Below are 16,060 nucleotides of genomic sequence, written 5' to 3'. Positions count from 1 at the left end.
GGGATCCACACTCTTCTCCTTTGTAGTAGTCAATAGCTGAAATCTCTGCTCAGCTGTTATCTTCTTGCTGGTCCCCGTGAGTTCATTCATACATATGCAGTCCAGGAGCCAACCAAGGATTTGAGAGAAGTTTACATGTACATTTTCAGGGATTCTTCTCATTTCCAGATGCTCTGGCTGACCCAAACTCTCTTCTTTGAAACAGAGAGCCAATAGAATTACAGATTTCTGCTTACATTTTAGTCACCTGGGCCATGCTCTGGGGAGGGCCCTTAGCAGAAAAGCAGTACAAACGTGGATCTCATCCGGGGCATTTCTCTTCTTTCAAAGGTTGGATTCCCTCTAGTTTCCACCACTTTTATTTGTTCTTTAGTGCCTTCAAATCGTTATCTTTTCTCTTTTGTCTAGAGTTGCCCATTATTAATTACAGGAAAGTTAGCCCTCTATAAGCGGCTCAGTCACAACTCAGACCAGCTCCTCCTGACACTTACACAATCCTGCTGTGCCTGCCTTTGTGGTTAGGACACACAGTCCCTGATGAAATGCTTGGAGCAAATCTGGTGTTCTGCTCATCTCGTGCAGCCCTGGCATGTCAGAACCAGGAGGAGGTAAGCTGAAGGAAGTTGGGTCAGGTCCTAAGCCATAACCTCTTTTCCACAGATGCACAGTGTGTGTGGAGCACATGTCCTCAGATTGTGCAGAGCTGGGCATCATGGAATTTTGGTATTGAAAATAAGATTTCAAGAGTGTTCACGCTTTGAACACCTATTATGTGCAAGGCGTGCTGGGGACAAAGATGTGAATAAGGGAGGCTCTTCTGGGGTGAAAGAAAAACACCACCCCATGGGAGCCCTAAGTAGACCCCTTAAGATACAGTGCAGGGATCCCTTCTCTGACAAGAGAAGGCTTCCTGGGGGGGGGGATCCCTGCACTGTATCTTAACTGAGGAGGGGAAGTCAGCCAGGACAGAAGGGTGAAGGCCCAGTTTGGGGCCAGGGGACAACATGGGCAAAAGCTTAAAGTGTGTTGTGGGAGGGGGTACAAGGTAGGAGTAAGTCCTAGGAGCCCCCCAACTCACTGAGCACCTCCACCCGGCAAGCGTCTGGTCTTCACAGCAGCTCTCAGAGGCTGGCCTGGGGGTCAGGGCTTGTCTGAGCTGGTGAAGGCAGGACTCACTCACACGGTGCCTGGGCCTCCCAGTGCAGCTTCCCGCCCTGACGTGCCTGGGTGCTGGGGAGCTGACAGGTAAGCATCTTTTGAGAGAAGTAAGGTGCTGGATGGGACCCTGACTTCCAAAGAACAGGCTGATGTGAACAACACACTCCATTTATACACTATCTCCCCTGCCAAAGACTTTGAAAACCAAATACTCCCCAAGCTATGGAAACTCAACCACTGGCTGATTGTTAGGACTTTATTATTATAATCACCCGGCCCAATTCCAGCCACTGAGGGCAGAACAATGAGCCATTGACGCCGCACGGAGGTCTTGCCTCCTGTCCACCCTCTCCCACGGCGGGGACCTGGCGCTGAGGCCTCAGTGGGGAGGAGGGCGGCGTGCCTGTGCCCTGGCTGCACCACTGCACCCCGTGGGGACTTCTGGGGGGTCTAGGCATCGGTCTCACTCAACAAGTGGGAGGCCCCAAGAAAACACATCTGGACGTTGCTTTAATCTCCTTACATTCTGTCCCATATCTCGACCCTGGTAGCTAAAGAACTAATTACATCTGCTTTGGGAAATTTATGGGTATGAAAATTCTTCAAAGATGCTAAAGACCCGCGGCACCATTAGCTGTTCTCACCACACGTGGCCTGCGTGCCTCACTAATAAAGCCATAAAAAGAGGCCGTGGGGTGCCCTGCGCCGGGGTGCCCACTCCCGTGTGCCTGGTGCCCGGGGCCTGGGACCCCCGGTGGGTCTAGCGGCCAGTGTCGAATGCGGGGAGCTGGGCCCAGCTGGCTCTTGAGCCCCCGCTGCTACATAACAGGGCCACATCGTCTCGTGTATATGGTCCCACTCTATTCCCAAGCATTTGGTGTTATTTGATCATCAGTTATAAGCCAAATATCCCGATTTTATTAGGAAAAAAAGAAAACCAGTTTAATTTTGTGGAACCACAAGGCCGGATCACTGTCCTGTGAAACTCTAGAGGCCAGCAGCTCAGAGGGCTTGAGCTGGGCCTGCCTCACCAGTCCTCCTGCTGTTGCCGCTGCCTCGGGATTTCCTGCCTGGAAGAGGCCGGGGCACGACCTGCCAGTCCGCAGAGGGCTCCGCTTTTCCTCAGCTGCCCCCGGGGTTCACCAGGGTCAGGTTTTCCCCCGTGAGTGCCCAGCTCTCGGCCCTGTCCTAGGGGGCCAGTTGCAAACATAGCAGGCACATGGGAGGGGGTCCCCTTGCTGCCTGCCCAGATGGCTCTGGGGCGGCTGCTGGGACCCTGGCTTGGGTTTCGGGATTAGGGAAACCCAAGCACCGTAAAGCACGTTGAGGCTGGGATTAGGCGGTCTCAGCTCTAAGATGCTTTGCTGGGCCCCATGGGCTGATGCAACGGCCTCTTCGCTGCCTTCGAAGGCACAGGTGCTTGGCCCGGAACCAGGACGTGCTGGGCTCCCAGAGCCCCGGGGTGGTGGGACCAGTAACCCGAGAGCTCGCCCGGGGCTGGGCCGGCAGATGGGGGGGCAGGGGAGACAGGGCGGCGGGGCAGTCCTCTCACAGGGGTTTCTCGGGGGACTGCAAGAGGCAGTATCTGTAAAACAGCCCCACATCCTGTCTCCTCCCCTTGGGGCGCCCCAGAGATCCAGAGCAAGTGTGGGCTCCCGGCAAGCCCTGGCTATGTGTGTGTGGGGGTGGTGGTGGCACAGCTGTTGTCACTCTGGTTCCCTGAACATCACGTTGCTAGCCTGAGGTGGGTGCTGTCTGTGGCCGTGGGAGCCCAGGCTGTCTGCCGCACGTCCTTGGCCTCTGGCGAACGTTCCCGTCACGGTGGGGCCTGGCCACAGGAGGTAGCGACACCAGTCACAGCTGCCAGGCAGGGATGCAGGCTCCAAGGAGCGCTGGGCATGGGATCCCCCACGCTCACAGATGTCCCCGGGCCTGGCTGCGTGACCCGACGTCTCTTTCAGTTCTCTGTGGTTCTTACCTGGTGAAGAATCTCGAAAGACCAGCCTCCTCATCTCCACAGCCCGTGGCCGACGTGCCCCAAAGCTACTTGTGCGCCTCTCTCCTTCAGCAGCTTGTGTGAGGGGTGCCGGCAGCTCGGCTCCCCCCCAGTCCAGCCCTGGTGGAGCTGGGACGCCGGCCTGGGTGGCGAGCAGCAGAGTGGTGCCTGTAGAACCTTGGGGAACACCTGCCCCCACCCCCACCCCCGTGAAACAGCCCAGCAGAGAAGCCACTCCTCAGGTGGGCAGAGCCTGTGTCCCGTGCCACCCCCGCGTCCCCACCCTGCTCCAGGAGGCTGGCATCCAAGGTGTAGCTTTGCTTTATTTACCAATGCCTCAGCCTGGTACGGGACGGGCCTGAGGCGCTTCCCAGAGCCACCCGGCTTCCAGCAGGAAAGGCCAGGCCCAGGATGGTGGCAGAGGAAGGACGAAAGGAGGGTCGGGCATCGGTGCTGCCCCTAGGAGTCCCGCCACCGTCTGGCTCTGGGCTTTCTCTACCAGGCACCAAGGGAAACCCGATGAGGATAGGGAGGGAGCAGGAGGCCCAGGTGGGGGCCTGCGGGGGGCTCCGATGGACGGACACCTGGTCCTGTGCTGCAATGGCTATATCCCCTGCCCTGTCCCTGATTCTTGTCTCTGCCCCAGAATGGCTGGGCCTGAGGTGAGGGAGGGAAAAGCCACGGCCCCATCAGGCCAGAGGTCCACAGCCTGTGAGTTCAAGGCCGAAGGGAGCAGCTTCCCCTGAGGCTGGGGGCTGCCCCCAGGAGCCAGGCCCAGATGCTGCCAAGTAGCCAAGCACCCTCACCTTCTGGGTCAAGAGCTGGTTTAGACTGAGAACACCCTACTGCTGCTCGCTCACCCTGGGGGCAAGTTCCCAACCCGCCTCTGGCAGCGAGCAGCCCAGTGTGCCCTGCATACACCCTGACCGGGACCCAAGGGTGGGCCAAGTGGGAGCAGTGGGCAGGGACAAGGAAGAAGGTGGGTGGGTGGAGGCCAGGGCAGGTCAGGCTGGGCAGACAGGGGGCACTCAGGGACCCCAGAGTGGAGACGGGTGAAGGAGCGGCCCCCAAGGGACCAAGGGGTAGTCTGGGACCTGGAAGGCCTGGTGGGGTGAGTGTGCCAGTGTGGGGAGACAGGAATGGCCCTGGCAGCCGGGCCCCCACCCTAGCCCAGGCCCTGACCAGCAGCCCAGCGCAGGGGAACCTCTCGTGACGTACTTAGAAGAGCTAGCTGCCTACATGTGGGCTTCCCGTGAATGGTAGGAGCCCACCCTGCCAGGGAGCCCCCTCCCTAGAATGGGCCCGGCACCCAGAGCCGGAACAATCTGGAGGGCTCAATGGCATGGCTTGGTGGCCCTAAGCCTCGGGAGGTGGCACAGCTCCTGATGACTCGGGCGTCTGGTCTTGCAGGGTCCTGGGTCCGTGGCAGCTCCTGACAGCTGGGTGTGCAGGAGTGAGCCAGGGCCGAAGGTCCCCGTCCCGCCCCAGGGCCCAGGGCCCAGGCCACACCTCGGAGCTGCTGCCCGCCTGAGCCAGGTGAGGTGAGGCGTGTGGCCGAGACACAGCCAGGTGAGCCACCCCGGGGACCTCAGGGGCAAGCCCAAACCTGAGGCCACAGATACAGACACCCCAAACTGCAGGCACCACCTGACACCAAGCTGTTTCTCACGGGGCAACTCCACCTGTGAGGGCCCCTGGCTGGGCACAGCGGTCACTTCCTCCGCCAGGCCTCCCCGCCATGTGAGAGCACGGCCAAGGCGTGTGTGGGGAGGGTGTCCCCCCGCCAGTACCCAGCGAAGCTGGCAGTCCCAGCCGGGCTGCGGGATGTGGGGGCGGCCCCAGCAGGGCTTGAGCGTCTGGGCCACCTTCCGTGGGCTGCCCCCCTCTTGCGCCCCCACCATGGGTCCCAGGTATCCCCAGCCTGCCCCTCTGGTTCTCGGCCCAGCCCTCCATGATAACTCGGCACCCCTCCTCCGTGGAGCCGCCTTCCCAGCAGCCTCAGGATCTTTGGAGACAGTAGCTCACGAGGCTGAGGGGGGAGAGGGGTGGTGGGTGACCAGAGGGTGACCTGCCCTGCTTCACAGCCGAGGGAGAGGCACGGAAGGGGTAGTCCGGCCCCTGAGCAGCAGCACCTCCCCCACCAACAACGTCATTGCAAAATCTGGAGCCATGAGCAGAATCGTGCAGGACATCGCCGGGTGGTTACAGGTCACACGGAACCATCTGAGGAATTGAAATCATATTTTCATTGCATCATAAAAACACGCCAAGGTGGCAGGAAGGTAGACGTGGAGCCGGGAGAGCACCTGGCCTGTGCTGCTCTGGCCCCTCCCTGAGCTCCTTGGTGGGGACGGAGACAGGGCAGGGGTGGGCCCGGGGGGAGGCTTTGGGCCACACAGTGAGTCTGGACCTGGGCGGTCCATGGGACACGCAGGACAGAAGCCACCGTGGCCCTGCTCCCCGTGCTCTCACTCAGACTGCAGCCCCGAGTGCGTGGACGGGGGACCTCAGGCTGTCAGCCATAGGCTCCACCGAGCAGGAGGAGCGTAGGGGGCGTCCGGCTGCCGAACCGCGTGGCCAGGCAGGCACGTGCTGATGCAGCACATGGTCCCGAAGGCGGCCTGGGTGGTGACAGTTGCCAGCGTGGGCCTTCCGCGGCAGGCTTTCACTCGGCATGCCCACTGGCTGTGACCCGGGCCAGGCCTCAGCCCACGGTTTACCAGGAAGGTGGGGGGGGGGCGCCTGGGCCTCCTGCACGGGGCTGTCCCTTGCCCTCCCCCAGGAGCTGTCCTGTCCCTGCCTGATGGACAGTGAGGCTGGCGGGGCCCAGGACCATGGACGCCTCTCCGCTAGGGGGGCACAGGCTGGGTGAACGGGCCAGACCCAGCGTGGGGGGCGCAGTGGTTACGGACTCCGCAGGTGCGCGGAGCAAGGCCCCTTCTGGGGAAAGGGTGTGGGAGAAAACCACGGGGGGGGGGTGTTGTGGGGTCATAGAGACGGGGTTGGCGCTCGGCTGACCCGTGGGGTGGGCAGGCAGGTGGGGAGTCCCCGCCCCAGAGACCGCCTGGTGTGTGCTCAGGGCTCCCACTCGGGCTGTGTCCTTTCCACCGTCACACAAAGCCCCAGAGCCACTCCAAGGGTTCCGTTTGCCCCGCGGCAGGGGCCCGGCCCCCCCAGCGGCTCAGCTGCCTCGCCGCCCTCTGCAGACCTCACCCTTTGCCTCCAAGGCAGGGGAACACCTCACCCCCAGCACGGAGGGGGGCCCTCCCCGCACCTTCCGAGGCAGGGGCGCGCCGCCAACCGTGCGTTAAATGGGACACGGCTGACGTCTCGCTGCACTTGTCAGGAGGGCGCTGGCCCAGCCCTGCACTCGGCAGCTTAATTGGGCGTCTGAGAGCTCCTGCACGCGCTGCACGCCGGGCGAGCGGCGGAGGCTCCCGCAGGCCCATTAGGTGCAAAGACATTCCTTTGTTCGCTGACAAGCAGGGTCCCATCCAGGGCTCCCGGGCGGGCAGACTAAGTGCTGTTTTCTTAAGGAAGACACGAGATTAGCCGCCGCTAAAGCCCCAGCACAATGCGGGCCCTGCCCGTCACTGTCAGCCCGCTCTCCGCACTGAGTGACAGGCCGGCGGGCCCAGCGCCGCTCCCTCGGCCCATCAAGCCTCAATGCGCAGGATTAGCCCGAGCGCAGCAGACAACCGGCTGGGAGGGCGCAGTGGGAGCGGAACGAGGTGCCCGACGTCCAGGGGCAGAGCCCCCGCCACCCCTGCCAGCTCCCGTCACTGGGCCACAGCGCTGGCAGGTCCCAGCCCTCCGGAGCGCCGCCTGGCTCGGACCCGAGCCCCGCAGAGGGCCCTGGGGGAGAAGGGCTCGGGGGTCCCGAGGTGTGGCCGCCGGGGTGCCACCCTGCCCCCTGTGCAGCACAGCTTCAAGGCGGTTCCCGGACAAGGGTGAGGAGGCGGAGCGTGGGTGACAGGCTGGCGGCTGGGCCCCCCACCGGGCCCTCCCGGGGTGCTGGAGGCCGCACACGTCAGGAAAACACCCTCTTTATTTACATTCCAGAAACGCCAGGGGGCTCGGACGCGGGCAGCCCACAGGGGGGTTTCTGCACACGTCGTCATCTTCTGGCATCGGGGCCTGGCGGGGCTGGTCCAGGTGGGAGGGTGCGTGAGGGGCTGGGGCTCAGCACCTCAGAGCCATCCCTGCAGGGCACGCGGCAGTCCGTCCGGGGGCCACCCATGCCAACTACCTCGGGGCTCTCCAGGCAGGGGTGAGGCCTCCAGTGTCCTACAACAATGGGGGGGGCAGGGGGTCAGCATGGGGTAGTCACAGAGGCCCCGCATTTGCCTGGCCACATCTCCCGTGCCAAACACAAGGACCATCTGGGGACAGAAGAGGAACGGGCCCCAGGGAGAGCCCCCGCCCTCGCCACACTGACGCACCACAGCGAACCTCGTGCTAGGAAAAAAGATTTTGAAATGATAAAAATTTACGGCGGGCTCTGAACAAAACGGTATGATGTTCCGGGAAGAGCTTCCTCAGGATGCCCCTCACTTGTCTGCGTCGAGGGCAGCCCTGGCTGGGGCAGAGCAGGGGCCCGGGCTGCACCCAGAGAGGCCGCGGGCCTGGGCAGATCCATGGGACCCTCGACTGCTACTCAGCCCCTTAGGCCTGCTTGAGGGCATCTTGAGGCCCCCCCCGTCCCTAGTCTACCTCAGCCCTCAGGACCCCCACCCCAGAGGGCAGACGGGGGGCCCCGCAGGCTGGGCTGCCAAGCCCGGGGAATGCTGCCACAGGGGCAGCCGAGTAGGCCTTGACCCCACGCAGCCTTCTGGCCGTGGTCAGGGAGGGACTCCCGATTTCCTCCTCCTCAGAAGAGGGCTGGGATGAACAGACCCCGGGGCTCCCGCCGGCCGCCCTCAGCCTCTGACAGAACCAGATGTGCGCGGCCGCCGTGCACAGGGCAGCGTCTCCACCTTCTGGGCGACACAGAAAGGAGCCGACGTGGCTATGCATGAAGCAAAGCTGGAGAGGGAGGGTGTTCCAGCCACCCAGCGGCCCAGGGAGCTCAGCCAGGGGACGCCCTCCACACCCAGTGTCCCCCCACCCCCGACGATAGGCCGCTGTGTCGTGACCCAGCCCCAAGACACTTCCTGCATCTGGGAGCAGCCAGGCCAGGCCAGTGTCTGGGGGACTCTGGCGGGGCACACACGGCCTCCTTCCCCGCCCAGCTTCTTCAGCCCCCACAGCCTGAGCACAGGGCTGCCCTGTCTGAAGCAGGCACGGCAGGTGTGGCCTCCCACGCACCCGGAGACAGCAGATCACAGTGGCACCCTGCCCCCCTTCCATTCCATCCTTCAACACAGAGCCTACCTCGTGTACCTGGATCTGAGCCTCCGAAGAACCTGGCGGTGGGGCTACCGGTGTGCCACGGGCCCTTGGCCTGGCAGGGATGGCTGCTTACCCTCAGCAGCCCGTCACAGTGGGGTCCAGGCCCGAGCGCTTGGTGATACGCAGCTTGGCCACCTCCTCAGCACAGGTGGGGTGGATGCCCACGGTCCGCATCACCTGCGCATAGGAGGCTCCACACCTGCACACGGGGATGGGGGATTCAGGTCACGAGTCAGTGCAGGGTGGCGTGCCCACATCCTCCCATCCCTTGGGAGATGACTCACGGGGAGGGCCTTGGAAGGGCCCTTGGGAGGGCCATGGCCTCCTCACTGCTCCCTAGCCCTGGCCCCAACCCTCTCTTCCACCAACACCTATGCTGGACCTGCCCCACACTGTGCCCCAGCAAATGCCAAGCAGCCCCACCTCTGGCCCACCTCCCACCTACCCTCCCCCGCACCCCCAATCACTTGCTCCATCCTGGCTTCCCTGCTGCTCCCACCCCACGAGGCACCTGCCCCACCTTGGCCTGTGGCTGGTCCTTCTGTGAGCCCACTCCCTCTCCCCACCTGTCCCAGCAAGACCGAGCCCACGGCTTACTGCTGCAGCCTACACCTGCCTCAGCCCCTGCCTGGTCCTGCTCACATGATTTTCTCACACGCGTGCCCCCCACCCCCGCAGCAGCGACCATCCCCGGGGCACCTCCTCGGAGACACAGTGAGCGTGGACTCCCCACAGGGTGCTCCCACCATCCACAGACCAGGCTGCAACAAACAGCCCTTCTTGCGTCTCCGTACACATGTCAGGGTATCTGGTGGGTGAGCTCCCAGCACGAACAAGTGTGTGCCTTGTGGACAGGAGGCCCCCAGTGGGAGGGGCCAGTTCACACCCTCCTCCTGCGTCTGAACACGGGTCTCCTCACTCCACTGATTTGCTCCAACCTTCTGCGTCTCCACCAGGCAGATGCTGGAAACCATCACCACTGGACTGGACAGTTTCAAACCTTTTAACCCTCCCTGGCCAAAATGGTTTCTCAGTGTTTTAATTACGTTAAACATTTCTACTATTAATTTTAATTTTCTTTTTCTGTGAATTGCTCACTCGTGTTTTCTATTGGCTCTGTCCTGTAATTATTATGGTTACCTGCCAGGAAGCCTGGGGTGCCCCTGGGGTATCTGGACTAGCCCCTCACGGCCCCCGTCAGTCTTCCAGGGTCCCTCCCTGTCCTCACACTTCCCACCTCCACCAACCTCTGAGGCTGGACCTTGGCCACAGCCACAGGCCCCCAGCGCCTATGGGGCTCCAGGTGGCCCTTGCAGCCCCTCTCTGCTCCTTTACTTCCACTTCACCTTCCACCCTCCTGCCTCTGACAACCACCCCCACACAGAGCCTCCATCAAGGCCCCACTAAGCACAGCCCGGGCCCAAGACCCAGCTGTGGAAAACACTTGCCAGCCGTGGGGCAGCTTTCCCAGACCTGCCGGGGTGCCTGGCCATGTGAAGGAGGGCCCCCACCCTGCTCATTCTAAGGAGAGAATACCCAAACTGTGACCCCCCCCCACCCTGGCCACCATGGCCAGGGACAGAACCCCTCCCCTTGCCCTCCAGGTGGCCCAGCCACAGACCCATGTGGTATGGCTGGCTTAATAGCAACTGGCTGGAGAAGCAAGCTGCCTCTCCTGTGATGAGACCTGCCACGTCTGAGGAGATGCTCTGCTGAAAACACACAAGGCTACGTAAGGGCGACATCGATGCAGCAGACTCCCAATTACCATGCCCCGCTCCGCTTTCAGAGGGACGCCAGTCTGAGCATCGTTCAACGCTGATATTCCTCTGCACTTACTTGATCCCCAGAGCAAATCCTTGAGTGACTTCGCCTGCATTGGGACCGAGGAAGTGCAGGCCCAGGACCAGCTGCGGGGGCTTCCGCAGGCACACCATCTGCAAGCCACACTGTCAATGGTCAGCCCGGCTGGAGACGGGACCCCGGGCTGCATGGGTGGCCCTGGCCTGGGGTGCGGGTGGTTGCACGGGGCTTCCCCACCCTGGGTGCCAGCTCTTCCCCTGTCTCTCGCCGCCGGGCATGCCCAGCCCTGGACCACAAGGACACTCACCTTTACGTAACACTGGGACGCATCCCGTTCAGCCACTGTGAATTCCAGTGGTTTATAATACGCGTGATAAACCTAAGTGACAAGATACCGATGCTTGGACTCAGCAGCCTCTTGGTTTGCAGGGATGTGGTGGGGACCCAGAGCCACCCACGTGGCCTACAGGTTGTGGTCTGGGGTAAGGACCGCCTGAGCTGGCCATGAATAGCGCCCCTCTGTCTCCCACACAAAGACAGACTATGGCTGGAGCCACATCGTCTGCGGGACAGAACTTCTCCCACCCAGGCCCAATGCCCCCATGGACCATAGCCGCAGGGTGGGCACCAGACTGGCTGCATGCAGCCCTTGGGGTCTTGTTACAGAGCCCGAGGCTCAGCGCAGGGCACGGTGCCCCCAGGAGCACACGTCAGGTAGATGCTGCAGCGTGGACAGGGTGACTGCAGGCCGTGGAAGGGGGTGCCCGGCCCACCCGGCGGCTGTCTGGCCTCCCAGGGGTGCCCTGGTGCTGGCTGGGCCCTCACTTGAGCAAGGAGGGGGAGGTCGGCATGGGGAGGCCCCCGGCCCACACTGGAGCTGTCGGCCAAAGGCTTTCAGCACCCGAGAAGAGCTCGACAGCGTGTTCGGGGCTGCGGCCAAGTAAAAAATGAGCAGGGCCCTCACATGTGCTGCACAGCCATTATTAATTAATGGAACTTCAGAGAATATTGTTCTAACTAAGACAGAATTGAAAAGAAAACAAACAAAGGGTATTTGGCCATTCAACATCGTGAAACATAAAACAACATTATAGAATGCCACGAACATATGTCCCCATGTACTTGTGATGAATCAAACAAAAATAGCAAATAAAGTGCTGGGTGGAAGGCTGGCCTGTCAGGCCCAGCCCGTTGATGGAGGGGACCGGGGCACTGGGGCAAGAGGCAGGCCCTGCAACCCAGTGACTCATTCCCAAAGGGCACTAGGCCCGCGGTGGTGGCCACATGGGGTCTGGTTTCTCCTGGTCCGTCTGCAGGCTGCTGCAGTAGCAAGATGAGGCCAGCAAAGGCTCCCAGCACCCACAGCCTGGCAGGTTTCAAAGCCTCCCCCATCATGCCAGGCCACCTCGGGCACCCTCTGGGGCCACCCCAGGGCCACGGCCGGCTGGCTGAGCAGATTCCAGAAGCAGCCTTCCTCTGGGTGAGTAGCTAGTCAGGGCTGTTGGGGGCCTGTGAGGCCTAGCTGGCTCTCGGATAAGGAACAGAGGTGGGGGTGGCGGGGAGGCGGAGGTACCCGCGGGCAGGAGCAGGGCTGGAGCAGGGCTGGGGGCGGGGAGCAGAAGCCGACAGCAGACGGCTGGAGGGTAGGAGAAGCCTTCCCAGGTGGAGGGAGACACGTGGTCCTGTGAGGGGCCACACCCCAAGAGGACCCTCATCTTCCGGGCTGTCCTCCAGCGCTCCTGTCCCACACGTCCCTTCACGCCGTGTCTCTAGGGTCCCTGCCTGACCCTGCCAAACCACAGGTCCTGGGACGCAGGGGCGCCAGCACTCCTGCTTGCCCTCCAGGCCCCTGCTGGGGAGGGGCTGTCATTGGGGTGTGGGTGCCACACAGGCCTCGGGGTCCTGACTTACCTCCACGTGCTCCTCTCCGTGGCGAGTCACGGCCTCCTCCTCCGACAGCCCCACACAGCCGTACTCCAGTGGGGTGAAGACTGTGGTGGGGACCTGAAAAGCAGGTCCCAAGTGAGCTATGCCCCCTGGGACGCAGAGCTGAAGATCCCCACTCTGGGGCACAAAGAAAAACAAGCACAGGCCAGGTCCCCAGACGTGCTGGCTACAGCCTGCGGGGGATGGGGGGGGGCACCCACAAAGCGAACCTCACATGCGTGCACATGCACATGCGGCGGCACACGTGCAAGTGTTGGCACATATGTACGTGCGTGCACAGCCCACACCCTCTGGAAGAGCCGCGGCCGTCCCCAGGCCGGAGGGCAGGGGGGTACTCACGTTGTCATAATCCATCACGTCCGAGGCCTGACCACACAGCCGCTGGGCCAGGAGCCTTCCTGCCATTATAGCCGTGGGTGTCAGCTCGGGCCGCCCCTGAGGCAAGGAAGGAACCCGGGTCACTCTGGCACATCCGAGACTGTGCGGCACCCCTGCCACCCCTCACGCCTTCCTGGTAAAGCTTCTCCCTTTCAGTTTGCCTCTGGGTGCCAGGGCCCTCAGCAGGTTTGCTCCTTCTCCTGCTTGCTTGCCTCCGTCCGGCTCTGGGGAGACCCCTGTGCTTACGACTCCCTTAGCCGGAAGAGCAGGTGAGCTGCCAATGAGCCCGGCCACGCCACCCACGCTCGCCAGTGGCTTCTCTCTGAACCCCTTCTTCATGTGGGTGATCTTGGAGAGCTGAAACCTCAACAAAGCTCGAAGGAGATCCTGCTACTATTCCCCTGTCCGCATTAACCGGGATTCACGCTAAAGCGGGCCCTGAAAGCATTTCTTGTGCTCCTGACAAGAAGCTTGGCTTGCACGTCACAGTCCATCACAAACCCCAAGTCAGAATGGCGTGCCGCTGGAGGGCCTTCTGTCCCTGGGTGTGTCCTGCTGGGGGACCGGGGCGGGGGGGCGGGGCACGGCCCCCAGTGTTCCTACACGCGTCAGCCTGGGACCGGCTGTCAATCACCTCTGCAGCAGCAGGAAATGCAGATGTTGTTTGACATTCCAGAAATGAATAGAGATCCACAGAGATAAACTCGTGAAAGCAGCCCGTGCATTCCACCGGGCCTGACTGCGGAAACGTCCATGCGCACAGCACACAATATGTCACTAGACAATGGCTGTCCCGCCAGCCTGCTGGACCCGTCCCCATCTCACCGGACCACTGGGGTGTGAACTCTTTTGACGGCCCAGAATGACCTTTCCCACTGAGTGGATTTAATATTTCAATAAATATAGCCTTTGCGTGTGCTATTTCCAGTCCTACAGTCTGGGACACTATGGTTTCCACTACGCTGGCAGCACCCTCAGCTCCTGGGCTGTGCAGAAAGCCCGGTATCATACGTGTGGCACTCTCTCCCAGGACTACCGGTGCTGCAGCACACAGGATGAACACAGAAGGTGCCCTCAGAGGATGACGTGTCCCCACTGGCAGAGATCACACAAGCAACAGCGATGCCCAGTCATGCCCAGTCAAGCAGGCACGTGAAGCCACTCACTTCCATCCACAGGAGCAGGCCAACTAGACGGTCAAAGATGACTTGGTGGGAGGAGTGGCTGCAGCTCTGACACCTGCTCCAGCAAGCTGTCCCTATGGTCCTGCCTCCATTTGGCGGTCTGCTCCCCACGTACCATTTCCTGAACCTGGGTTCACAGGCAACCTGAGAACTCAAGTGGCAGCCACTTGGCTCAATGTCAGCACTGACCACAGCCAGTGGGTGACCTCTCTGGTACACTGGGCATAGCAGGGGCCATGTTGTCCTGGCAGGAGGGGTCTGAATGGGGTCAAGTGTCTGCAGGACAGACCTGTGCGAGATGGGGAGGCTGCCCTCTCAGGAACAAAAGGGAGGCCCAGGCTTGCATGGCCTCCTGCCCTGGTCTGTCTCTACGAGTGTGCCGAGCTCTCTGGAAGACCCACCCATCACAAGCTGCAGCAGAGGCTGAGGGAGGGATGGTCCCACAGCACTGGGGAAAACTGCCACCTGTACTCCTCGGCTCTGGGATGCCCCACCCAGGGACTCATTCGCCACAGATACTGGCTCCCCCTACCCCCAGGCATTTCCCAAAGTGGGTTCTGGGGTATGGGTAGGTGAGGCAGTGCTTGCAGTCTCGGGTAGGCACAAGCATCCTTGCTGAGCTTGCCCGGGCCCTCTAGCTCACTCTGCTCCTCCCTCAGGTCTCCCTTGACCGCGTACTATGCATCCTCTGACATCCACCTGAAACAGTTCACTTACTTACTTGTCCTCTGTGACCCCGACCAGAATGCCACTATAAGGCCTAGGACTTTTATCTGTTCCTGCAGTAGCCACAGAAATCAGAAAAGTGGCTGGTGCCAGAGCACATCATGGTGGGTTTAACAGCATCCCCCCAAATTCATGTCTGCCTGGAACCTCAGAATGGGGCCTTGTTTGGAAATGAGGCTCTTTGCAAATGTAATGAAGGAAAGAATTGAATCATTTAGGGTTGGTCACTTAGGGTGGCCCTAAATGCAATGGGCTTCTCTCCTGAGAAAAAAAGAAACAAGGACGGTTGCACACATGCACACACGCGATCACGGGCAGAGAGCGCTGCAGCTCTGAGTCTGGACCACCTGCCGAATGAGGACACATCCTCCCCTAGAGGCTTAGAGGGAGCACAGCCCTGCCCATACCTTGACTGCAGACTTCTGGCCTCCAGCATGTGAGGGAATACATTTGTCTATCTAAGCTACCCTGTGGTGATTTGTAACGGCGGCCCCAGGAAGCTAACGTGTCAGGAACGCTGGCAGGACAATGGCAGGTCTGGCCACCAAGAGGTCCGCAGGGGTCTAGGGGGCCCGGTGTATCTCTCAGGCTCCTTTGCCAGGGTCCCTCCCGAGCCACCTTCCTTAGGCCATGCTGTGCATGTACAGGATTGGCCGATGGCTCCTGAGGCTTTGGGAATGTGAGGGTCCCACGGCTTGCCGGCCATAAAGAGGCCACAAAGAGGGGTGCGGTGCTGACCAGATGCCTCCCAGGCCAGGGTAAGGCTTCCACCAGGGACCCGCAGGGGAGGACCAGGCAGGCCTGGTGAGTGGGGCTGTGTCCACATGCCCTGTCCCCATCTGACAGCCCGGGCAGGGAGAGTACTGACCCGCCCACAAGTTAGAAGGTAAACCGAGGCCAGGAGGTCAGCTGGTGGTGCAGGGCCAGGATAGCCACAAGGCTGTGCCCAGCAGCAGCATTTCTAGGGCTCTGCACCTCCAGCCCGCCGTCGGGAAGTCGAGGCCCACGTCGTGTGCAAACAGATGTCCTTCCCTCAGAGCCACACGTGGGGAGATTTCGGAATAGCAATTTGCTGATGGCGCTTTGGGTTTTTAAGCCTGCCCCACTGCTCCAGACAGAAAGGAGGAACATTCGAGCAAGCAGAGGCTGGTGACCAATCCTTCCCAGAAGTTGAGTCCAACAGCACTTGGGGTTTGGCCCAGAGGCTCCGTGAGCCTTGTTAGGTGCACAAGGTTGGGGGGCAGGTGCAGGCTGGGATTGGGGGATGGGGTGCGAGACCATGGGCAGGTGCAGGCTGTACCTCTGCTACGTCTCCGATGGCATAAATGTGGGGGACGGAGGTGGCCTCCTGAGCATTGACCAGGATCTTCTGACTGTTGGGGTTGGTGTTTACTCCAGCCTTCTCCAAATTCAGACTTTTGGTTTCTGGAATTCGACCTGAAGAAATAAAGAGAAAGCTGAAAGACTTGTAGCAGGT

At 61.3% G+C, this 16,060-nt stretch overlaps 1 protein-coding gene across 7 annotated transcripts in view; it reads right to left on the bottom strand.

Annotated features, from left to right (window-relative positions):
• Positions 1 to 16,060, bottom strand: part of TXNRD2 (thioredoxin reductase 2) — a 75,428-nt gene that overhangs the window by 18,669 nt on the left and 40,699 nt on the right. For 6 of the 7 annotated variants that reach the window (XM_025474831.3, XM_025474833.3, XM_049101873.1 and 3 more), the window contains exons 12-18: positions 15,884 to 16,020; positions 12,635 to 12,730; positions 12,260 to 12,352; positions 10,656 to 10,727; positions 10,385 to 10,482; positions 8,528 to 8,744; positions 3,137 to 7,441 (exon numbers count right to left, since the gene is read on the bottom strand). In XM_025474831.3, the coding sequence (XP_025330616.1) occupies positions 8,621 to 8,744; positions 10,385 to 10,482; positions 10,656 to 10,727; positions 12,260 to 12,352; positions 12,635 to 12,730; positions 15,884 to 16,020 (620 nt within the window). In that variant the 3' untranslated portion in view covers positions 3,137 to 7,441; positions 8,528 to 8,620. The remainder of the gene's footprint in view (positions 1 to 3,136; positions 7,442 to 8,527; positions 8,745 to 10,384; positions 10,483 to 10,655; positions 10,728 to 12,259; positions 12,353 to 12,634; positions 12,731 to 15,883; positions 16,021 to 16,060) is intronic. The other variant, XM_025474832.3, reaches the window with a different exon arrangement.

The sequence above is a fragment of the Canis lupus genome, chromosome 26 (genome assembly GCF_003254725.2).
Source record: "Canis lupus dingo isolate Sandy chromosome 26, ASM325472v2, whole genome shotgun sequence".
Classification (NCBI taxonomy): domain Eukaryota; kingdom Metazoa; phylum Chordata; class Mammalia; order Carnivora; family Canidae; genus Canis; species Canis lupus.
The sequence above is the reverse complement of the archived record's forward strand: the minus strand, read 5'-3'. Positions and strand labels throughout refer to the sequence as shown.